At 38.9% G+C, this 24934-nt stretch overlaps 1 protein-coding gene and 1 long non-coding RNA gene across 2 annotated transcripts; one reads left to right on the top strand and one right to left on the bottom strand.

The window, feature by feature from the left end:
• Positions 1-6518: 6518 nt before the first annotated feature.
• On the bottom strand, positions 6519-10569 carry LOC112541909 (uncharacterized). Its single transcript, XR_003085850.2, has 3 exons — positions 10017-10569; positions 9704-9778; positions 6519-9266 (listed from the first exon to the last, which is right to left on the bottom strand). It is a non-coding gene; the product is annotated as an uncharacterized LOC112541909 (long non-coding RNA).
• Positions 10570-10979: 410 nt separating this feature from the next.
• Positions 10980-22634, top strand: HSP90B1 (heat shock protein 90 beta family member 1). The gene is made up of 18 exons (XM_007438438.4): positions 10980-11182; positions 12258-12357; positions 13679-13820; positions 13910-14026; positions 14404-14735; positions 15811-15922; positions 16529-16642; positions 16793-16909; positions 17210-17347; positions 17438-17515; positions 17613-17678; positions 18510-18779; positions 18972-19217; positions 19300-19436; positions 19999-20077; positions 20213-20368; positions 21780-21884; positions 22382-22634. Exons 1-18 carry the CDS (start codon positions 11134-11136, stop codon positions 22409-22411), a joined length of 2388 nt encoding a protein of 795 aa, XP_007438500.1. The 5' UTR covers positions 10980-11133; the 3' UTR covers positions 22412-22634.
• The last annotated feature ends 2300 nt before the right edge of the window (positions 22635-24934 follow it).

Raw genomic sequence — 24934 nt, 5'->3', positions numbered from 1 at the left:
CAATCAAATTTAAAAAGTATTTTAAAAACATAAAACATACAGAGATTAGATCAGCAAGGGAGCCACCTAAAGATTTCACCGGTCCCTGAGATCCCCAGGCCAGATGACATAGCCAGGTCTTGAGGGACTTCTGGAAAATCAGTAGGGATGGAGATGACCTCACTTCAGGTGGGACAATGTTCCATAAAGCACCATGGCAGAGAAGGCCCGCCTCCTCAGACCTACAAGTGTAGTTCCCTGACTGACGGGGCCTGTAGCATGTCTCTCTTACTGGATCTGATGGGATGGGCAGAAGTAATCTAAGAGATGCAGTCCCTCAAATAACCTGGCCCCATGCCATGAAGGGCTTTAAAGGTCAAAAACAGAATCTTGAATTGGACCCAGAAGCAGACTGGCAACCAATGCAGCTTGCAGAGCAGAGGTGTAACACGTGCTGTTCTAGAAGCACACATAACTGCCCACACCACCACATTTTGCACCAGCTGAAGCTTCTGGATACTCTTCAAGGGCAATCCCATGTAAAGCGCATCACAGTAATCCAGTCTGGAGGTGAATAGGGCATGAGTGACTGTGAGCAGAGCCTCCCAATACAGGAATGGGAGCAACTGGTGCATAACACAAAGCTATGCAAAGGCCCTCTTAGCCACAACTGCCACTTGCTCTTTAAGCAGGAGTCATGAGTCCAGGAGGAGCCCAGGTTGAGCACCGGGTCTATCTGGGGCCATACAACCCCATCCAGCACGAAAGATGGCATAGTCCTGGAACCGGAAGTACCCAAAACCCAAAGCCACTCAGTCTTGCCAGGGTTCAGCTGAAGCCTGTTGTTCCCCATCCAGGCCCTCACAGACGCCAGATACTGGGATAAGACATCCACAGCATCGCTTAATTCGCCAGGGCAGAGATGTATAATTGGGCATCATCAGCATACTGATGTTACCTCACCCCATGGTGAGGTTTTGTTTTAACTTCATTGACAACCAAGGCAAATTGTCCATTGTTCTTCAGTTGCCCAAGGTAGATAATTCTGGCTCTAAACAGGCTCTAAACAGATACAGCTCTTTAGAACAGACTGTTCATGGTGTTCTCTAAATAGCTTCATAAAGCCAAGAGTTGGTTGGAGTCAGGCAGCATCCAAATTGAATAAATAAATAAAACAACAACAAAGTGAAAGATATGCAAAACATCTGTGTAAAACTACATGCTTTGAATCCATTGCTCTGACAAGGGGGTACAAACTAGATAAAATTATGCCCAAATGCCCCTGCAGAACAACAATATTTGCCATCTTGCACCACCATAGCCAAAACACCCAGATAGGGTATTGGTATAAGAGCAAGGAACAATGTAGTTGAGACATATGAGCCCTTGAATGTTATACTGTACACTAAAAGCAAACTCATTCTCCAAAACTATTGATGTATTATACTTCAGCACAAGCTACCTTCACGCATTATGCTGTAATAGGGACAAGCAACCTTTTCAAGCTAGGGTCACCATAGGAATTAAGGGAACAAGTTGGGAGGCTCACAACATGACATTCATGGGAGATCTACCTATACTCAAATTGGTTGCCATGCTGGGCCTGACCAGTTGCAAAATACCCACTTATGGGAAGGCAAAATGGCTCCCCACAAAAGCTTCACGCCTGCAAATGAATATGACATTAGATGCGGATGCTTTGCTATACAGCAAGCTAGCCTCCTATTTATTTCTTAAATTGAAAGTACTGTATGTTCAAAATATCAGAAAATGAGCCTAGTATGGACCAGTGAGGTATCTGGGGCTACATTGGTGTCCAGGGGCACCCTAAAGCTTACATTTATGCTAACCACAATTGGCTACGTTTGCACTGCAAACGAAATCATAAACCAAAGATTCCATGCTGCAATGGTTAGGCTCCTTCGTGCATCACATTTTGACTTAGTGTGATGCATGAATCCAACTATCAGGGGGTCTCTCAGATTTTGGCTTAAGGTATTATATAAAAACATCCATTGTGGAATATAACCCATGGTACATGGCTTAGCGCGATGTACGAAAACAGCTAATTGTGATCTATACAGCAAGCCATGGCAAGCAAACTACAGCTCAGCATGATGTGTAAACTCAGCCAGTGTGAAAAAAATCAGGAGACTGGTAGCACCTTTTCTGACCAACGAATTTTATGAAAAGGCATAAGTGTTTGTAAGCTTATGCCTTTTAATAACATTTGTTGGTCAGAAAAGTTGCTACCAGACTCCTGATTTTTTGCCCCCACAGACCAATACAGCTCTCCTCTTACAAGGTCAGTCAGTGTGGTGATCCTTAAATAATGAAACCACAGGAACTACAACTACTAAATAATTAAAACAGCCAATACAATTGAGCATTATAACTGCGATATGGAATGCTGATTGATTGCTTACAGAAGGCATGTAAAATCAGGGCACAGAAAGAACGGAATGGAGAATTTGGGATTGCGGTACAGCTGTCTGGCTGAAACACTGACCATTCCACATGCATTTGATTGCAAACACCAACTGGCAATATATAATTCACGCAGCACTATCAGTGTGCATAATGTGTGAACTTAACCAGTATAGATACAGTACGTGCGTTAAGTGTTCAGTATTATCTTTTGTTCTCCATTCCTCTCTTCTGTTGAGACAAAGGTTGCTGCACGTTCCAACTATCCTGTCCATTTGGACTAACAGATTTGGGGTTCCAAATACCGTTATGGGCTGAGAGAGGGGGCATGTCCTCTCCAGTAATCTCTAACTAGCTTCCACTTTGTACATTCTCCTCCTGTTGACAATGTTTAATTTGTAGCAGAATCTATATAGGCTTTATGGCTCCACCTAATGGGCACGGGACTAAGGACAGTTCTAAGATGCATAAAGCATTCTGTTCAGTAGTTTATAAAAATGCAGATATTCTCAGCCAAATTCTCCCTATTTTTTTTTTGTTTTTTAACCAAGAAAATAACTTTGGTGAAAAGCTAATGACATTTCATAACAGAAATCCACCTCTCTACTCTGTGTCTAGTAAGTAAACTACCAAGATACTTCGATAGTTGGCAGGTCAAAAAATAAAGAATAAGGGAATTCTGCAATGCACAACATGCTGTACAATGCGTATATTCTGGAGCCTGGGGGTGTAGATTTCCTGCATGGTACAAATTATAACAGAAAAGGACACCATTCTAAAATATCCTGAGCCAAACCATTGGAATTATTTACACAAGTCACCTAAAATCAGAAGGAATCTGGTTGCACCTTTTTCAGCTAAGACATTTTATTAAAAGGCATACACTTTTGTGAACTACAGCTCACTTCATCAGATGCAGGAAGTGGCTAAACCAATATAGGATTTAAATCAGGATGAGGTGGGGAGGAAAAAGAAGGGAAGAAAGACAGAGTGATTATGCAGATGCAGCTTACATGTGGGACCGATTACAATCAATTAACAATTGTAACATGTTAAAAACCTTTTGTGCTTTTTAAGATCTTCTGAGATAGCCTTAAACTACTGATGCATTCAGCAGTCTCTCACTTGATTGTGCTGGTAAAATTCCTTTGTTCCAGAATAGCTACTTTGGAGTGTTCTGGGAGGTTAAAATGATGTGTTACTTTGTCCTTGTTTGAGTCCTGATGTCAAACTTGTGCCCATTCATTCTTTTGCATGAAGTGACCTGTTTGTCCTATCCACAGGGGCATTACTGGCAAATGTTGGCATATCTCACATCAGAGGAAGAGCATGTGAAGGCTTCTCTAATCTTGGCTGTGAAGGGGCCTATGATGGTGCTGTTGGCATAAATGTGGGGGCGAAGTAGACATCTGAGTTTGTTGCAGAATCTGGTTCCCATGTTAGTCATTTTTCTGTTGTTTCTGATTGCTTGGAAGAATGTTTTAGTTTGGGCGGTTGTCTGTATGCAAGCATGGACCTGTCATCCAGTGCCTGAGAAAGTTCAGTGTCACTGTCCAATATGGGTTTAATAATAAGTGGCTCTGGCTCTGTTGATCTCATTTGTTGGGTAGTTCAGCCTCCTGAATGCCTGATTTGATTCCATCTCTGTCACATGGGCAGAACAAATACAGTTGTAAAGGTTGTAGCCAGGCTGTACATGACAACTCATTTCTTCTGACCCACTTGACTCTGATGCAGACTCCTTTTGATTTTTGGCTACCATAGACTAACACAGGTCTCCTATAATGTCTCCAAGCCACCTCAAAATGTTGAATTCCATTTGTTCTCAGTCTTTGTGTCCTTTCCTACTAATACGCCTAGATCATAATCCTTTCTTTCCAGTGACCTCAACAGCAAACTTTGATCTATAAATACTGCTCCATTGTCCTTCCCTCCACATGTATCAGCTGAGATACACTAAAAAAAAACCCATGTGGCTCACATCCTTAAGCTTGGCTGACACATATCAGATATCACTATGCAAAATAACTCAGTCTCAGTTTAAGACTTTTGTATTTGATTGCCAATAATCCAAACATTGGATGGATTCACACAATATGTTAAGCCATAACATGGTTTTGGTTATGGTTCAGCATGTTGTATGATTTGTAAAGCATAGTTTATGGATTAGTGTTGTGTGTGAATCCAGCCAATTGTCATTTATTTAACTATGTTTAAACAAATCATTGCTTATTGTGATATGGATTCTCATATTGTGCCAAGTTATATTTTTGGTTTATGTTTGGTTTACTATGTTGCATTGACCTAACTTAGCCATTGTGGTTTATAAGATATTTAAAGCATAGTGCTGCGTGCAAAACCAACTAATTGTGATTTAATCAACAAAGTATGGTTAGTGAATAGGCTGTCACATTCAGAGAATGAGTATAGCATGTGCGGTATTTATCATTGCTGAATATCATAAATTAACTTGAAATATATACTTTCTTCCTTGCAAAGCGACAAGAGGATTTTTACATACATATATACATATCACTTAACCACACTTTGTTTAAACACTGTTTTTGAATAAACTATTATTGTCTCAGTTGGCACATTGCCCACTGTGCCCAACCTTAGTATTGTAAAGCCCCAAGAAACCTCCAATGCTCTTTTACAAAATGCAATTTGTTAAGTGTTACAAAAGGAAAGCATTGAATATGTATAGACTATTAGATTATGATACATTCAATTTATTTAATTTAAATTATAATTAAATGTAAAAAATGAAATCAATTTTAGTTCATGGCCTGAGATCATCCACTAGTTTTTGAGCTGTTGACATACTACTCGAATATCCATGCCTCAGAAAAAAATGTACACCTTGTGCTTAGCTTTGTATCATTACTTACAAATCACAAAGTCTATATCCATACAACACACTAAGCCAAAGCCAAATAGATTACATCATAACATAGAGTAATGTGTCGCCACATCCACAATGGCTTCCACCATCCTATCATTTTTGCAACCCCATCGCTTCTTTACAATCAGAATACACTAAGAGAAATTTGAACTTCAGTCTATTTGAACTTCTGTCATTTTAAAACATCTACTGTGGAACGATAATAGAGAAAAGATATGCATGTTAATATTTTATGAGCATATATAACATTTTCTGTGTGATCATGAATAAAATTCTCCTAACTGTCTTTATTATGATAAAGACAGAAAATGAGGACACTGTCTTCAACAATCACTCTGTACATTTTTCTGAGAAGCTGACATAAAATACTTGCAGCCAAAGCGATGGTGAGAAAACTACATTTTTAAACTTCCTTTTAGCAGGACATTAAACATCTTTAGTAATGATATTGCTGCTTAGTAAATACTATTATGCAGTCAGATAATTAAACAGAAACATGACAAGACAGATAATGAAATCTACCTAAAAAGACATGCACTTCCTGTGCTAGTATGTTTCATAACTAAAAGTTACTTCATATATCATGAGTCTTAGAATTCAGTTTCTTGTTTTTCAAGATTCACCCATGCCTTTGATTGAATTCACATATCACACTAAGCCATAGTCTGCTGAATAGATCATAGTGACTAAGTTTATACATCATGCTAAGCCAGACACCATAAACAATAATGGCTCACACGATGCTAAATATTGATTATATTTAACAAATCCATAATATTGAATAAATCCCTGATTATAACTGACAATAAGCCTAGTCATTGTCAAACCACTTCACTCTAAACATGCCTTCCTGCCATGTCGCAAGAATAGAAACTTGTGTTGTTAATACAAGCTAGAAATATTCCAGAAATGTAAAAAGAACCCTGGCCATAACACTGGTGGGCTGTTGCTAGAACTGGCCTAAATACTAAAGTAGTAACAGTTAGCTTCATATAGAGGGGGGGAAAAAGAGAGGCTGCCAGGGTCTATATAATCTATTCAAGCAGTCTGATGCAGAATGATGCATCCTCTAAACCAATGTTTCTCAACTTTGGCAATTTTAAGATGGGCAAACTTCAGCTCCCAGAATTCCCCAGCCAGGATGCTAGGGAATTCTGGGAGTGGAAGTCCACCCATCTTAAAATTGCCAAGGCTGAGAAATCCTGCTCTAAACCCATTACAGTGGTACCTCGGGTTACGAACGCCTCCGTTAACGAACTTTTTGGGTTACGACCAGCTCCGGCCGCAAAAATTTACCTCGGTTTGCGAACTCCGCCTCGGGGTACGAACAGGATACGCGGCCATTTTCCCTCCCGTGACATGGTCCGCGGCCATTTTTCCGCCCCTGACACGTGGTCCACGGCCATTTTTCGCCCGACACATGGTCCGCGGCCATTTTTCCACCCCTGACACGTGGTCCGCGGCCATTTTCTGCCCCTGACACGTCCGCAGCCATTTTTCCGCCCCTTACACGTGGTCGTAGGGAGGGGAACTCTCCCTCCAAGCAATAGCCGCCTCCCTGTCCTCCACACCAGAACGGATTAACGGTAATTACATTGAACCTTATGGGGAAATTTCCTTCGGGTTGCAACCAATTTGGGGTATGACCAGAGTCACGGAACGAATTAAGTTCGTAACCCGAGGTTCCACTGTAATTATGAAGTACTGCTATAATTCAAAGAAATGTGCAACTGTTTGGGTCCAGCCAATTGACCCTAATTACCAGGTTCGGGACTTGGTGTGAGGTGAACAGAACACCAAGACGAAAATCAGACTTTTTCTATCCACTTTATTTTAGAGCTCTAAACAAACTGGAGACTCCCAGCTAATGGAGGGAGTCCTGATTACAGATTTTACATAGCTTATATACATTTTCTTCGCAGGATCCACGTGACAGTTTAAACAAAGAAACCGGTTAACTTCTTACAAACATCTGTTTCACCAGGTCACTGTGACTTCAACCAAAAATGGGCTTGTCCTTCACAACATCCTCCTGCTATACATTAATTACTACTCATTATCTATCTTAAACTTATCTTAACCCCAACCCCCTTCCCCTTATCCTATCAGGATAATAACATTACAGGCTTATAGATCTTGTATGTTCTGTCAGTTGTCCAAGCCATGACCCCTTACCAGGCTGACCACAGCTGGTCTCTTCCATCTCTGCTATCGGATCAAGGAAATCACAAATCATACAGTTATTTTTATCTTCAAGGATACAATGAAATCACTAAATAATATAGTTATATTTAAAGCTTAAAGATTACAAAAACAAGCAAGGGGGCAAGCAAGGGGGTTACAAAGAAGCCATAAAGCACATAACTACCTTTAAAAATTGCATGGGCATGTCATTGGGAAGGAATACATCACTCTCGACAAGAACACTGAATACAGTTTCTGTCACAGATGCACACATTCTCATATGCCAGCCCACCACACGTCTTCATATCCAGGTTCAACTTCCACATACTCAGGTTCACGATCAGATTCAGCATGATCAGATTCAGCTCCCATAAGATCCATTCCTACACAACCGTATTTTAAGAAAATTCAGAGAAACTGGAACAGGTGCAGTGGATGATCTGGGGACTGAAACCAGAGTCTTATTTTAAAAAGACTGAGAAAACCCGTCATGTTCTGCCTTGAAAAGAGAAGACTGTTGGCACTTTAAGAATCCAAAGGAATGTGAAACTCTCAAAGGCCAAGATCTGTTCTGTATTGTGCCAGAGAAATGAACATGCAGTAACAGTCTAAACTGCAAGTAAGCACATGCCAGGGGAATATTAATAAAAAGATACTAATTTTAAGAGGAGTTTAACAGTAGAACCAAATATCAAGGAAGGTGAAGTTTTTCTCCTTCACTGGATAACATTAAGGAGAGGGTGAGCATTTATTAGAGATGGTTTAATTTGGATTCCTAAACTGAAAAAGGGTGACCTGAATGCTCCCTTCTCTGTGATTCTGTACATTTCCAGTTCCATGAGGCTGAAGAGAAATGGTGGATTAGTGTTTCCCACACAGTGATTTCTCATGAAACCACTACACTTGATATTTTGGCTGTACGAATTTGCTATTGAAAGGAAGAAAAGCACAATCCGGATGCACAAATTCAAATACAGGCAAAACGTTTCTGTGTTTAAAAGTTGCGGAGAAGAGAGAATTGTGCAGTCAGCACTTGTATAACATTTTATACCAGATAACATTATTTTATAGAACTATAAAAGATACACATTATAATTTGCCCATCTAGCTAAGTAGATATCTTGCCCATCTTCCTAGGTATGCATAAGCTTAACAAAAGAAGCTATTTGGATCCTAACTCATATTTACAAATTGATAATGTATACTGAATTGGTGTGTAATACTACGATTATATAAAACTTGGCTTTAATCACTTTGCAAGTTTACACTTAATTTTGAAATCTTTGACATCTGAGTAAATCTTATCAATGTTTATATGATTCAAACAAGTTTTTGTATAACATATAGGAAGAATATTCATTTTAGGGCTTTACAGCAGACAAGTGGATATTTTTCAGTGAAGTTCGAGAGACAGGAATTCTTTATTTCCCACCAAACTAAATTCTCTGCTTAATGAGGTATGACATTGTATATGAAAATATACTTACAATAAGTACAATTCATGGGATCTGTGGATGTAAAACAGGCCAAAATATAAATGAAAAGAAGGCTTTCTGCTCAGAGAAAGAGAGACAGAAAGATATTAACATTGTAGATTTATTTCTTGGATATCTCATCCTCTTCCATGTTTCCAAATCAGGCTTTTATTATAAAATTGTCTTGCCTCAAATATGGATGCCATCTTCCATTTGTAATCCTGTCCTGAAGGTGTGACTCAAGGCATAATGTGGCTTGTTACAATTCACAAATGGTATGTTTTTCCCTTCCATATCTGGAAACAGAGTGTTTACCATCAGTGGGGGTAGTAGGCTGGGTTAGAGGATGCAGAGCAGGCAATTCTTCGAATTTTGCTGTAACTTCCAGCTTCTGCAGCCGCATTTTACTAAATAATAGAGCTGGGAGTAGATCTGTATTATTCCATTGTTTCTTTTTTTCTTACAAACAAAAGATTCATAAAGGAGGAGAAATACAGTCCCATAAAGCTTTTCTGTTAGTAGCTAGGAATCCTCAGTCTGGAAGCACCAGCTCCTAAAATTTAACATACTATATTTATCAGAAGGGAAGACTATTTTGTTCCAATTAATTTACCTATAAAACAGTTTTTGATTCACTCAGTCTTTGAGTGACTGGAGTCTTCGATACAATCAGAAACTTGTAATACAGGCAGATTTTTTTTCCTATTCTATTTTCTTCTTTAAGCATGCTTACCTTAAATACAGTGCCACCTTCCTTTCAGATAAACACAGTTCAGATAACATTGTTTTCAAGTCAGCAACCTGGAAACTGAAAAAGCACTACTGGGTGTTCAAACTTCTTTAATATGCTTGCTATACAACAAAGATCAAGGGTTTCAGCACCAGTATATATTTTTAAAGGAAGGCAGCAACCACCACAGCTCACCTGTTCTTTTCTATCCCCTTTCCTGCAGGACTATTATCACCAAATGTCCTGCGGGATAGAACCTAGAAGTTTGATAAGTGTTTAAACAATATTTATTGCATTTTTATTTACAAGTACTTACATTATTTGGAAGCCACTTCAGGGGGCTAATCAGGTAAGATGTAAATTATTGTTATAACAATAACAACCAGTTCATAGCCGAACACCTCAAACTGCTCATTCCTTCAGGTGGCTCATAAAGTATTTTTGGGATAAGCCCACCTGATGCATTCCAGATGTGGCCTACAACTCCCATCACCCCGCCACCCTGCACAATGACAGCCACAAGCCCGTTCTCACACGAAGATACTGCAATTCCCATCATGCAACACACGAAGGCGGTTCCCAACATGAAAGACAAACGTGACGTCATCCGGAAGATCAAGGCACTTAAGACGCGAGGCTGCGGAGCGTGGCAAGTTTGGAAAAGTTGCAGTTTCTTTCAAAAAAATAATTCTTAAAATTTAGATTTCATGCTTTGTCTGTTGGGTCACCAGCTTCAAAGGCAGGAAAAATTGCGTGGCATAAAAATGTTTCTGCTAATTTCTGCCTGCTCTATAATACTTCCTTCGCTTCCGTTTGTCGTGGAGTATAGAAAAGCGGAAATTAACGTCGTCATAGAAACGTGTTTTGTTTTTTTTTGCTAGCTCTCTGGAAAGTTCTGGGAGAAGAAATGGAACATGCGTGTCTTATTTTTCTTAAATAAAGCCCGATCTCGCACTTACTATCAAATGCTGTTGGTAACGTAGCCCAAGACACTTATATTTAAAAAAATGAATGGGGAACAGTCAAACCAAGGCCCACTACTCCCGCCCTTAACCGTGGTTGGCCATTGAGCATAGCAACAACCAATGGAGCCCAGCCACGCTTTGGCGCCGGGAAACTTCACCTGGAAGACGACGATTGGCCGGAAGGTAGCTCCACCCTCCACCTCCGCTCTTCCTATTGGCTCCGTGTTTGGCGTGGTGCGCTCCGATTGGCGCGGCCGAGAGGCCCTTTCCCCCGCCCCCCGCGTGTGGTAGTGATAAGCTTGGGGGTCGGGCTGGCCTTGGTTAGTGGCTCAAGCCTTGAAGTCTGTAGAGTTGTTCCCGGAGGGAAGGGGAGGGTGGTGGTATCGATCAATTGATCGCTCTTCGAAGTGCGTAGGAGGCAGGTGTGGAGCGTTCTTCTTGCCTCCCTCCATCCTGGGCACCGTCGAGATGAAGCCGTTGTGGGGACTCGGCCTTTTGTGCCTGCTTCTCCTGGCTGGTGAGCGCGCGTGGGGGGCGTCTTCTGGAACATTCCCTGCGTGGTGGAAGGAGAAGGGAATCCCCCCTCAACTTTTTACCTCAGCTGATTCTCCCGTCGCTCTTGTATGGGTCTTGGCGTGACGGCCTTGGTTTCCATAGTGGGAGGGGGGGTCTGGTATTTTCCCTTCCTGCCTCTTTTCTTGTGGGGCAAGATGGAACTTAAAATGGGGGAGGGGATTGTAAAACTGAAGCGCCTCCAGCCCCAGGGAGCCCTGTAGCTCTGTGACACCTCAGAGTCGTCCTTCTGAGGATTTGTTCCCGGCTTGTAGGATGTAGCGTTTTCTTGGTGAAACGAGGCGCTGCCCGTCGGGGTTGGGAGCGTAGGCTCTGGGGGCTTTGCTGCCTGAGGAACGGGCCAGCGGCTTGAGGAAGAGGCTCCTGGAAGGGCATTGGAAAAGGTCCTTTGAACTTATGGGGCAGGTAGAGCGTTAGAGCGCTGTAACTTTCCAAGCCCAGCAAGGCTGCTTTCCGTTCGTCGGAGCCGGGCCGGAGATTTTAAGAGTTAGTTTACGCAAAAGTGGTCGCAGGAAGGGACGGTGGTGTTCGGTTAGGATATTGGTTTATGCTGGCTGGATCTGTTTAAATCCAATTTGGTACATGATGCGGTATTCACTCTTCCCGTCCTTTATTGTGCTAAGTAAAGGGATGGATTTTAGCATCTCTCCTGGGAGTACTGTTTAAAGTCTACTTGCTTGTAGCCTAATTCGCCATGAGCTTGAAAGCATGCTAATCTTCCCATGGGTTTTCACACTGATTTCGCTCTCTCTCCGTGATGGTGTCTGCTGTGAAAGATTGCTTTCTATTGAACGGGTAGGAGTCCCATGTCCATGACCCTCTAAATGCCACTGCTGGCTCCCCACTCTAATTTCAGTGGCTTTCTGATGGGAGAAGTGAACTGCACCAGTTCCTACTTTTCAGAGTTTCTTGTTTAAGCAGATCCTTGAGATCCTCCATGCTGTTTTTATGCATGGATTAGCAGTTTTGCCTTGAATGACTGGTGTAGAGCTAACTTGTCCAAATTATCATTTTTGCAGCCTCTGCCCAGGCTGATGAACTTGATGTGGATGGCACTGTCGAAGATGACTTGGGTAAAAGCAGAGAAGGATCTCGGACAGATGATGAAGTTGTTCAGAGGTTTGCTTTTCAAAATGTCTGCTTAAATTAGGATTTATAATTCATATTTCAAACACATGCCTGACTCATTGACTTAAATGAGACACACCTCCAAATAAGGATGACTGCCATTGGGGTCTAATGCTTTGATCTATAGGAACAAAGGGATATTTGTGACTTATATTAATATTCTAATGCTGGTGAAATCTTGTAGGAGAATGTTTGCCAGTTTTTCATCGAGCTTGAAAAACTGGACTGTAATTGTTCTCAAAGTTATGAAACAACTTGTAAATGTTTCTGTAGGTCATAATGTAATTGGGAGTGTAGGTGCTTTGTTAAATCAACTATTATTAAACTGAAGCTTTCAGCAAAGGAACATATTTCATTTTCCAAAAGAAGGTTGGCTCCTGTAGTGTTCTGTGTATATTTAATACAGAAAAGCTTGTATGAAAACCAAATGATCAATTTATATAGTTGCATCCAAAGTGCACTACGAAAGAATTAAAGTTTGAGAAATGAAACAGAACTCCTCCTTGAAATTCTTGCAAGGTGCAAGAAAAGATGGACAAGAGATGTAGGTGAAATTGATGCAATGATGAAAATTGATACTATGGTTTTGGTCTTTGTGTAGTATTACAGACAGGCACATAATAGTTTTGGTATTATCGGAACAGTTTCATTCTGTGCTTGGACAGCTGCTGATTATGTGAAGAATATCTTTGTGCAACCAAATTCTTGGCCAAAAAGCAGGATTTTGATACTTGAATAATTTGCCTCCAAGAAGGCAATTGTTCCTTGTTGATAATGAAAGATAAATATTTCTCTATTATCTTTCTCACTAATTTGGCCAATTCATCAAGAAGGATTCTAATGTGCTTTTTCTACTGCCTGTACTATCTTAATGAATTTCCAATTATTAGGAAACTGCATAAGATGATTTGTTATAACTTAGCAGTAGAGATAATACAATTGCTGAAATAGCTCCTTGGGAGTTAATTGTAAAACAGAATGCTCTGTCCTGCTGCAGTTGTTCATAGTAGTTATAGTATCTTAGCTACCCAAAAGGCTGAATAGAGTACTGTATGTAGAATATCCAAAACATTACTAGGAGAAAAAAAGGGGAGGGAGTTAGTCTTACATTTTACGGACCCAGAGTTTTAGTTTAAAGAGAAGGCAAGCTTCACATGCAGCAGGGGTATCCTTGCTTCTGCAGATTAGTATTTGATGTCACCTGGAGTTGCAGCAAAAAAACATAACTTATGAGTGTAAAACAAATTCTTATCTTGCCAGTATTTTTTAAAAATAAAGAATTAATACATGAATGGATTTTTGTTCTCTTCAGGGAGGAGGAATCTATTCAGTTGGATGGTTTAAATGCATCCCAAATAAAACAAATTAGGGAAAAATCAGAAAAGTTTGCATTCCAGGCTGAAGTAAACAGAATGATGAAGCTTATTATCAACTCACTTTATAAAAATAAAGAGGTAAGCCTTACATCCATTTCTGAAAAGTTTTGGTACAAATGTTTCTTTATGTGTCTGACTACTGTACTCTGTTCTAAAATTTCCTGCAGATTTTCCTTAGGGAATTGATTTCAAATGCATCTGATGCCTTAGACAAAATACGGTTGATGTCATTGACTGATGAAAATGTTCTTTCTGGTAATGAGGAACTCACAATAAAAATTAAGGTAAGATGCTTCTGATTTCTTTTAATGAATCTGTTTCTTTTTAAAATGTGTTTTAATTTCTATTGTTACTTTTAAAATGTCTTTTGTGTGATGTGGAGTAGTTAAAACAATTACTTGTCAAATGTAACTTTCACATTTTGGAAGGGATTGACAGCAGGAAAGGATAGGTGCATCATTCATTTAACAGACTTCCTTTTTTTTCTTCTGATTATCCTATATCAGCTTCTTTAGGATAGAGGCCTATCATAGTGGTTCATTATAGAATACAACTTTAGCATATAGTGCAGCATTATTTATTAAAATTGATGCCTCTTAAATTGATGGCTGTTTATTAAAGTGTTAAAATTCATATCCAACCAGTTATTTTTGTTTTACAGTGTGATAAAGAGAAGAATATGCTTCATGTTATAGACACTGGAATTGGCATGACCAAAGATGAGCTAATCAAAAATTTGGGTACCATTGCCAAATCTGGTACAAGTGAATTTCTAAATAAGATAACTGAAATGCAGGAAGAGAACCAGTCAACTTCTGAATTGATTGGTCAGTTTGGTGTTGGCTTCTATTCTGCCTTCCTTGTGGCAGACAAGGTTATTGTTACCTCAAAGCATAATAATGAGAGTCAACACATCTGGGAATCTGACTCAAATGAGTTCTCTGTAATTGAAGATCCTCGGGGTGATACTTTGGGACGAGGTACTACTATAACGTAAGTTTTACAAGTTTTATTAATATTTTTTGGTATTAATGAAAGTGCATCTTTGGCTTTTATTGAATGAAATGCATATTGATGAAACATGCAGAAAAAGGTACAGAAGTTTCTAACCAAAGGTTCAGTGCTTCTTAATACTTAAAATTGATGTTAAAGAACCCTCAACTAGGGTGATATTTCTAGCTCTATCTACTACAGTTGTCTCTAGTACCACAATATCACATTTATTTTATATGGTGCAGTACAATGATGTTTGCTATTTCCTTTGACTGATAAGCGGCAAATTATTTTTTTAATCTATGAAGGTATCAATTTTATATAAACTAATTTTGTAATTACATACGAGTTTAACTAGATAAATGTTAGTCTCTGAAAAAATTGGATTTTTTTAACACAAGAGTTACAAGGTACTTCTGACAGAAAATTGCACATAAAATCTCAACTATCTTGCCTTCCATTTTAAACTTTAGTTCTGGTGAGTAGTTCTTTTTTCGCAGGCTCAAGCTAGAGTCTTTATCTTATATGTAGTAGATTTAGTAATAAAGAGCAGCTTGCTGCAGAACATTCTGTATAGGAGGCTTTGAATTTAACTACTTTTTCTTGTAGTTTAGTGCATTTCTTGAACCATCATGTATTCATTATCTTCCATGGGGAGGAAGGATTTGATTGTGACCAAAAGTAGGTTAGCAGTTGTTTTTTAAAACCCTGAATTTCCCTGATGAAATGGAACTTCTTGGCGTACAATGTTGTATGCTCTCTCATTAGGCACAGCAAATACACTATTATCTATATCAAATTATCACAAAAGAAGCTAGTACTACCGTCACCAAATGAAATTACTTTTGATAAAAGGAACAAACAGTATATGAAATGTCAGAGCTTTCTTTGTTTGAAATATCTTAGCATGGTGGTAGAACTTATCAGTTCCATGTGAAAGATAATTTGTATTGTAGCATTTTTCTTTTTATTCTAGTTTCAGTAACTTGTTTGTAAGGTTAAAAGTTCAATTTCCAAAATTGTTTTGAGTTAATACAGGACTGAATTGCTTGGATTTTTTGTTTTTTGTTTTTAGCCTTGTTTTAAAAGAAGAAGCTTCAGACTATCTTGAACTAGATACAGTTAAAAACCTGGTCAAGAAGTACTCCCAGTTCATAAACTTCCCTATTTTTGTATGGAGTAGCAAGGTACATATTTTATGATACCACTAATTTGTATAACTTTAAAGAAGATAGATCAGTAGCAAAAATTAGCTTGCAGAGACAAAACTTTTTAAGAGTAGATTGTTCTCCATTACTTAAATACAAGGAAAAACTAGTCAGGCAAGTTTGACCTGAAAAAACGGGGCTGTAGTTAAGTGAATGAGATCTCAGAGCAATGTGTAAGAATTTTTCATAATCTAAAATATGAAATATGCTTAGTAGACTGGAACCTGAAATCATATTCCTGCTTGATAAAGCCATGCTTATACAACTGTTATTCTTAGATGCATTTTATAGCAGTGCCAGTCAGTTATCAGCCTAGTGTTAAGAAATTTGTGATGATTTCATGAAGATAAAGGATGTAGCACTGTTAGTCTAGTAAATACTATATAAAAACCTATATCAGTCTCAAATGCTGAGTTGACACGGCACTCAGGTGGAATATCTGTTCAGTGTTTGTGACTATGCTTGCTTAAAATACAGTAAGATAAATTTAAATTACTTTGCTACTTTGATAGTTCTGTATCCTAATTGCTCATAAGAAATATTTGTCTGAAAAATTACTTGAGTTAATGTGAAATATTTTTGTAGACTGAGACTGTAGAAGAGCCTCTTGAAGATGAAGAAATAAAAGACAAAGATGAGACAGATGATGAAGCTGCTGTGGAGGAGGAGGAGGAGGAGAAAAAACCTAAAACTAAACAGGCAAGATTTCTAAACATTTAAAATTGTTCAAGCAAATAAATTTTAACATTACAGCTTCCAGCTAGATTTTTCAAATCAGTCTGTCCAAAATGACAGCAGAACATGAATATCATAGCGAGTGTAAATGAATTACTTTGGAAATGCTTACAGGTTGAGAAAACAGTCTGGGACTGGGAGCTTATGAATGACATAAAACCAATTTGGCAGAGGCCATCTAAAGAAGTGGAAGAAGATGAATACAAAGCTTTCTACAAAACATTTTCTAAGGTGGGTTTACCTTTTTAGCTTGGGACTAAATTAAGGTCATGTCTATTAACATCCATAGCAGTACCAGGTATGGGGAGAAGAGTTGGAGCAAATATGAATAGACCTGTTCTGAGCTGCCTTTAAAATCAGCATGCTGTCCTCTACTCCTAATTTATTCCTTATATATGGAACAACAGCAGCAAAAATCCACTCCCTGCATATTTTGGCTGAAATGAGTGAAATATCCACTTCTTACATTTGTGATATATTCATTCTCCACCTTTGCAGAAGTGAGGACTTTAGGGTTTGTTTTTTTTCCAGGAAACTGATGATCCAATGACTTACATTCACTTTACTGCTGAAGGAGAAGTGACATTCAAGTCCATCTTATTTGTTCCCAGTACTGCTCCACGTGGCTTATTTGATGAATATGGATCCAAAAAAAGTGACTTTATAAAGGTAAAAATAAGATATTAACTCTTCAAAAAGCCAGAGATGTTGCAGATCTAATCTTGCAAAAGTAAACACAATTACAATTTTGTTTTGCAGCTGTATGTCCGTAGAGTATTCATCACAGATGACTTCCATGATATGATGCCCAAATATCTTAACTTTGTCAAGGGTGTTGTAAGTATATTCAGGGATAGTGTGCACTAGCCACTTAAGAAATGTATCATTTTAATTCTTTGCTAAGCCTCTGTAAATGTTCCTTTTCTAAATTTAGGTAGATTCAGATGATCTTCCTTTAAATGTATCTCGTGAGACTCTTCAGCAACACAAACTGCTAAAGGTATGTTAATTGCTACTGTTGCCCTGAATACTAGTTAAAATTAAGCAACTTCTAGACCTGTTTTACACAGGAGCCTTCACTCTCTACCTCCTACCTGCTCAGCACAGGTGGTCCCAAGAGTGGTAGTGAGGTCCTTCCAAGCCCCATTAGCATCTAATCCTTGCTAGTGGATTCAGTTACTTCATGCATGGGTTAAAGAACAACAATGCTAAAAGACCATATGGTACTAGAAAGGATGTTCTTTTATATATAAACTTGTCTCACCAAAGAACAAGATGAGAATCGTCTTACTCTCAGTTACTAGTTTCAGAAGGGAGTGTGCAACAGTGTTCATAACAAGCTTAGATGACATCAAAATGAAAACTCATGATCAGTACAAACAGTGCAGTTGAGTAATGATGTCATATCATCTAACACATGTGTAAGTTGTGTCATTTGCATAATACCATCATGATGTATGCGTCATCTCTTCCCACTCTCACCTTGATAGCCATGGGAATGTAGACTCTTCTGGTAGCTGGGTAGAGATATTAAAGGCTCGTGTAACAGGAGGATGAATGTGCATAGGAACCAACATAATGACATAGAAATTAAGCTCAACAAGTTACATGGTTTTAATTGCAGTGTTTCCCACCAAAGGGAATTTCCAGATATGTGGATTTCAACTCCTAGAATTCTCAGCAGTGGTCCTGTTAGTTTGGATATACCATGAATTGAAGTCTGTATATCTGGAAGTTGCCCAGGTTGGAAAACGCTGTTCATTTAAACTATGGTGATCAAAAGATTAATCAACTTCAAGTTTTCTTACTGTATCTTTTTCTGAATTTTTAGGTAATCAGAAAGAAACTTGTCCGGAAGACACTTGATATGATCAAAAAGATTGCTGAGGAAAAATACAATGACACATTCTGGAAAGAATTTGGCACAAATATCAAACTTGGAGTGATTGAAGATCATTCAAATCGGACTCGCCTAGCTAAACTTCTTCGTTTCCAGTCTTCTCACAATGAAAGCAACCTTACTAGTCTAGATCAGTATGTAGAAAGAATGAAAGAGAAGCAAGACAAAATCTATTTCATGGCTGGTTCAAGTAGAAAAGAGGTAAAAAGTAATTATCAATTATTTTAAGCACTTAACTCTTACCTAGGAACATAGCAGTTAACTTTGTTTACAAAATTAGTGGTGTCTTGTTGATGATGGATAAATATGATTTGTAATGGTAAATGCATTATTTGCTTCCACTTAGAATTTTATAGGAGTACATCATACTAATGTTTTGAATTTATCTTGTAGGCTGAATCTTCACCATTTGTGGAACGGCTTCTGAAGAAGGGTTATGAAGTAATATATTTGACAGAACCAGTGGATGAATATTGCATTCAGGCTCTCCCAGAGTTTGATAACAAAAGGTTTCAAAATGTTGCTAAAGAAGGAGTGAAGTTTGATGAAAGTGAAAAGTCAAAGGAAACTCGTGAGGCTTTAGAAAAAGAGTATGAACCCCTACTAACTTGGATGAAAGACAAAGCTTTAAAGGATAAAGTATGTATTTTAGAATTTGGTATTCTTCCAAAAATGTGTTTTGTGCTTATTTGCACTTACATTACTTTTTCTTTCTGTTTAGATTGAAAAAGCAGTATTATCTCAGCGATTAACCCAGTCGCCATGTGCTCTTGTAGCTAGTCAATATGGATGGTCTGGCAACATGGAAAGAATCATGAAGGCTCAGGCTTACCAGACTGGGAAAGATATCTCTACAAAGTAATATATAATTATATACACAATTATTACTGGGCCTCATTTGGTCCCTAATGTAATTTATTTTATTTTGACTTAACACGATATAGGAATTTGGCTACTTGTGTCTTAATTAACAAAGGTTTGCAAAATAGATAATGAATGCTATTTAACTGCATGTGAGCAGAACAATGAGGATTCCCAATTCTTTATATTTCAACAAGCCATCTCTCCTCCTGTCCTCTTCCTCCCCAATCTGCACTAAAAATTTTCCTAGGGAAAAACTGGGGATAAGGAGTTCAGTCTGCTGTGTCTTTAGGTAAATGATGAAACAGTGTAATCTGAATGTTTGCATACTTTGTGTGTTCTCATTTAACATAGCTAGACTTGACATGGAAATGCACCAAACAATTCTTTGTCTTTCTATCAGCTGCAATTCTGTATTGAAATCACTGATTTGCCATTCGCATGGTCTTTCCTTGGTTTAGTATAACAGCTTTAAGTAACACTGCTTAGTTTATTTTTAGAATTTGTAACGTAATATGATAGAATGTATCTAATTGCCCTTAAAATTATCTTCTTTTAGTTACTATGCAAGCCAAAAGAAGACATTTGAAATTAATCCTAGACATCCTCTCATAAAAGACATGCTCAGGCGTGTTCAGGTAAGAATGTTGAAAGTTACAAATGAATCTATAATTCAGTTTTGTACTTCTAAAATTTTAAATGAGGGATGCAGAAAGTAATTCATCACTGCAGCCTGTGAGACTTGATACAATTCCTGTGTTGTTTTTGATCAGGAAAATGAAGATGATCAAACAGTTGCAGATCTTGCTGTGGTTCTATTTGAAACTGCTACCCTAAGATCAGGGTATCTGCTCCCAGATACAAAAGAATATGGAGATAGGATAGAAAGAATGCTTCGCCTGAGTTTGAACATTGACCCAGAGGAAAAGGTTAGTGAATATCAGTGCTATGTGTGCAAGAAGTAGAATTTTCTTATGACTTAAATTTTGAGTTGAAAATGCCAGAATAACTCTTGGACCATTTTCCTTAATATTCTGGGTTGACACTTGTGATTCAGAATTTTGTCTACTTGTCATTCTTATTCTCTTTTACTTGAAGAACCCATTCAGTCTTGCTATAATTACTTTAGCACAACATTTGGCTTGTTAAAAATTCAGCAGGAAATACAAGTAGTCCTCAGGTTACGACCACTTGTTCAGCGACCATTCAAAGTTATGGCTGCGTTGAACAAGGAGGACTTGCAACCTGTCTGTGAAATTGTGGCCATTGCAGTGTCCCCGTAGTCATGTGATTGTGATTTGGGCGCTTGGCAACTGGTTTGCAATTATGACAGTTGCAGCACCCCGTGGTCATGTGATCACCATTTGTAACCTCCTCTGCTGGCTTCCTGCAAGCAAAGTCAATGTGGAAATCAGCAGGTGGCCACAAGTCAGTCCTGCTGCTTTTTTACCCGCCCGCCTGCTTGTGCTGCATAGCACCCACCCACAGTACACACATGGCCTGCTTGCCTGGGACTGCTGCCTCTTTCCATGTCGTGGTCACATGAGGTCCTCATTTAATGAGTTGCACAGTCCTGGGGTTACAACAACAACCGGGACTGCCTGGATTGCCGTCACTAAGGAATGTGGTCATGTGACATCTCACTTTATGACCGCAAAACTTAGTGACAGAAATTCTGGTCTCGCTGTTGTAACCTGAGGACTACCTATATGAGATTAGGAAGATACAAGCTTTATTTCTGTAGAGGAATCGTCAAAGTTCACTTGAACCGGTGCTTGGACTTGATACCAGAATATAGGTAGTCCTTGGCTTATGACCACACTTGGGACCGGAACTTCTGTCGCTAAGCAATGTGGTTAAGTAAATCATACCCCATTTTAGACCTTTTTTTGCCACAGTCATTAAACTAATCACACAGCCATTAAGCTAATCCAGCTTCCCCCATGGTTTTGCTTGTTGTGAAAGCTGGCTGGGAAGGTTGCAAATGGTGATCATGTGACCCCAGAATGCTGCAGCCATCATAGATACATGCTGGTTGCTAGATGCTGAATTTTGATGACATGACCGTGGGGATGCTGTGATGGTCATAAGTATGAGGACCAGTCATAAGTCACTTTTTCCAGCACTGTCGTAACTTCAGTCATTAAACGAATGGTTGTAAATCAAGGACTACTTGTAAGCCCTTCATAACTGCAAATCAATCTCTCGAAGTTTTAATTAGCAGTCCCCCATTGCACATAATATCTGAAACTGTTACACTTCATATTGATGGGAGGCCCACAGTCATGTGATATATAATGGTGTATAAAGCTTTGGTTTGCTAAAAAATATTTCTGAAAGGTGGAAGATGAGCCTGAAGAACCAGAAGAAGCTGCTGAAGAGGTAGAACCAGAAGAGGAAGTTGAAGCTGATGAAGATACTGAAGACAGTGAAACAGAGAAAAAGGTCAGTGTGGTTAGGGAGAGTTGAGGCTGGGGGAGAGAGAGGGGAGATTAAGATGTATCATAAGGTACCACCTTTTCTACCTGTAGTTTACTTCTCATGCAAGTTTGGGATATAAGCATTACAGTATTTACCACCAGCACTACCATTCAGGGCTTGGTTTTAGAACCAAGTATGGCTAATCTCTTTAGCAGATTCATAATAAGCTTGCACTTACTGAATCTGCTGACACCCTCCCCCCCCCCCAAACTTGGAAGCTGTAACACTCCTGTCTCTTGTGAGAAGACACAGTGGGAATAGGCAGGATGTATCTGTCATTTAAACCATGCTGTGCAAACAGACTTTATTCAAGTGCATCCATTAAGTTCAAATGCACCTCTTGCTCTAGCAGTTTAGAGTAAATAATATAAAATAAAAATGGAAAGTTAAGATATCTAAAAGTGGTGATTTATTGGGGATTCTGCACATCTGCAACATTTAATCTGTTTTGTTTCTTGCAGGAGTCTACAGATGTAAAAGATGAATTGTAAAATGCACTCTAAATATTATCCTGTATTTTGGATGAAGCAGGAATGTGAACTGAATTTGTTTTTTCACTGTAAAATGTTGGGGGGAGGCTTAGGGTTTTGGGCAGAAGAATTTTTTTAAGTTGCATTTTTTAAACATTCCTCACAATGTAAATTTGTACTATTTAACTGACTGCTTGGTGTAAAATCTTGTCATGTGTACAAAATTAAAATGTTCACACCAGTTGCTGTATGGGGCATTGAAGTGCTTATTTACTTGCATTGGATGTAAACAAAACTTGTACAGACTCAATTTGCTAGTCACATTCTTCTGTAACAGAAGAAACATTGGAAAAGAAAACACTCAGGACAGGAGTTATTTTCTGAAGGCCACTTTAGAGCTGCTAACTTTCAATTATTTATGTCCTATTCTACTAAAATGTCTACCAGAGCCTTGGCCTGTTAAACAGGCTTCTGCTTAATGGAATCTTTTTTGTTTTTCAAGCTAGTTTGCTAGAGTTTAAAAGGTCTTTACTTTTTGCAGTAATACATCCTAGCTTCCTCTGAACAAATCTTAAATGCCTTGGATTTAGTAAAACAGCATTAAGCTTTATCTTGTGAACCATTGTTACATACTCCCTTCATGGTGACAGAAGGCTACATTTTGCTGGAGGGAAGGGGGCATTATTGTTACCCTGCAGTGAAGCTTTAAGGCAAATTAAGCCATTCTCAAAAATTCAACTCATGTTTCTCAAGCTGGTCAGCATGTATTTTTGAACAAGAAGCATGTATTGGTTTTTATATGCAGTGGAGCTTTTAGCTCATCTTGCTGATTGCATCTATTATATTCTGAGAGCTAGATGGATCTGGGTTCTGACAGACCTTTACCATGAAGATTGGGTAATTTTAGGCCAATTACACTATCAGCCAAACTTCACAAATTTGATGTTTAAAGTGAAATAAGTGGGAGAAATAGAAAGTAATCTTGAAAAAGAAGCATAAGACAATGAGGAAAACAGCAACTGTATGCACATTTGCAGAAGAGTACTATTGAAGCTACTGCATGCCATAAGGCATGTTCTATACCCATTCTCATGCTTCCTCATAAACAATAACTTAAGTTTTACTTTATTGTAGTTGGTGTTTCTGTTATCTTGTTCAATGCTTTTCTGTGAATGGATGGAAGATAATCTGAGTTGGCTTAAAAAGAAATAAAACTTGACAATTTGAACAGTGTTAATACAAGGAGTTGCTGAAGTTCTATCGAGTAAATGTTTGAATTTCATTTCTAAATTCTGTAGTTTCTGATTTTAAACTGGTTTGTTTTCCCTGTTTTTAATACAAACATATTTAGACCCAAGTTTAATACTTGGAGGATCTTGCTCAGATGTGAAATCCAAATATTAATGGACTAAAGAAGAAATAATACTAATTTCTAAGCAATGGAAACCTAAAGGCCTCATTCTAGATTGCATGTTTAGTGTATATCTGTTGCAAATAACAGCAGGACTACTCCATAATACTTTTCTGCAATTGCAGGTGAGAACACATGCACTTTCTAGCAGTCATTCTCATTAAATACAGAAAGATGTAAAAGTGTTGTATTGATCACTGTATGTAGCTAGAAAGTATGAACTGGGTGGATTGCCATATTTAGTTCAAGATATGTTATATTCATAGAATTGCTATTAGACATTGGAGTAAACATGTATATGAAGAATGTACAAATGGTGATCTTTTCAGTTGCCCCGTCAAGGTCCTCCTTACTTACACAGTTCAAGAGACTGCTTGCTGCACATATTCAAGGGTAGGTGTAATTGTCTTCTAAGAAGTTCTAATAACTACAATGCAAATACACAGAAAATTGAGTCATACCTTTACAATAAAATGCTGTCAATTATACGTACTGTATTGTGTATTTTTGAATAGACTGAAGAGTCAGTGGCCTTTTGCACTTAATGCACATACTCTGAATCAAATCTTTGAAGTACAGTGGAACCTCGGGTTACGAATTTAATTCGTTCCATGACTCTGGTCACACCCCGAAGGAAATTTCCCCATAAGGTTCAATGTAATTACCGTTAATCTGTTCTGGCGTGGAGGACAGGGAGGCGGTTATTGCTTGGAGGGAGAGTCCCCCTCCCTACGACCACGTGTCAGGGGCGGAAAATGGCCGCGGACCACGTGTCAGGGGCGGAAAAATGGCCGTGGACCACGTCGGGCAGAGAATGGCCACGGACCACGTGTTGGGCAGAAAATGGCCGCGGACCACGTGTTGGGCGGAAAAATGGCCGCGGACCACGTGTCAGGCAGAAAATGGCCACGGACCGTGTCACGGGAGGGAAAATGGCCGCGTATCCTGTTCGCAAACTCAGGTAAATTTTTGCGGCCGGAGCTGGTCGTAACCCGAAAAGTTCGTTAACAGAGGCGTTCGTAACCCGAGGTTCCACTGTACATACACCGGCTTTCTCCAGCCTAGTGCCCCCCAAGCGTGCTGACTACAGTTCCTGTAATTTCCAGCCAGAAAAAGAATACTAGGTCATAAAT

This window comes from Python bivittatus, unplaced genomic scaffold, assembly GCF_059951505.1.
Source record: "Python bivittatus isolate LINGU-HERP-01145 unplaced genomic scaffold, Pbiv_v1 ctg000330_np1212, whole genome shotgun sequence".
NCBI classification, from domain to species: domain Eukaryota; kingdom Metazoa; phylum Chordata; class Lepidosauria; order Squamata; family Pythonidae; genus Python; species Python bivittatus.
This window is presented reverse-complemented; position numbering and strand designations above follow the sequence as displayed.

Coding starts and splice junctions, on each gene's coding strand:
- HSP90B1 (XM_007438438.4), top strand. CDS start 11,134: ATGAAGCCGTTGTGGGGACTCGGCCTTTTGTGCCTGCTTCTCCTGGCT. Junction 16,910..17,209: donor TCTACAAAACATTTTCTAAG/GTGGGTTTACCT, acceptor TTTTTTTTCCAG/GAAACTGATGATCCAATGAC. Junction 17,348..17,437: donor AAAAAAGTGACTTTATAAAG/GTAAAAATAAGA, acceptor TTTGTTTTGCAG/CTGTATGTCCGTAGAGTATT.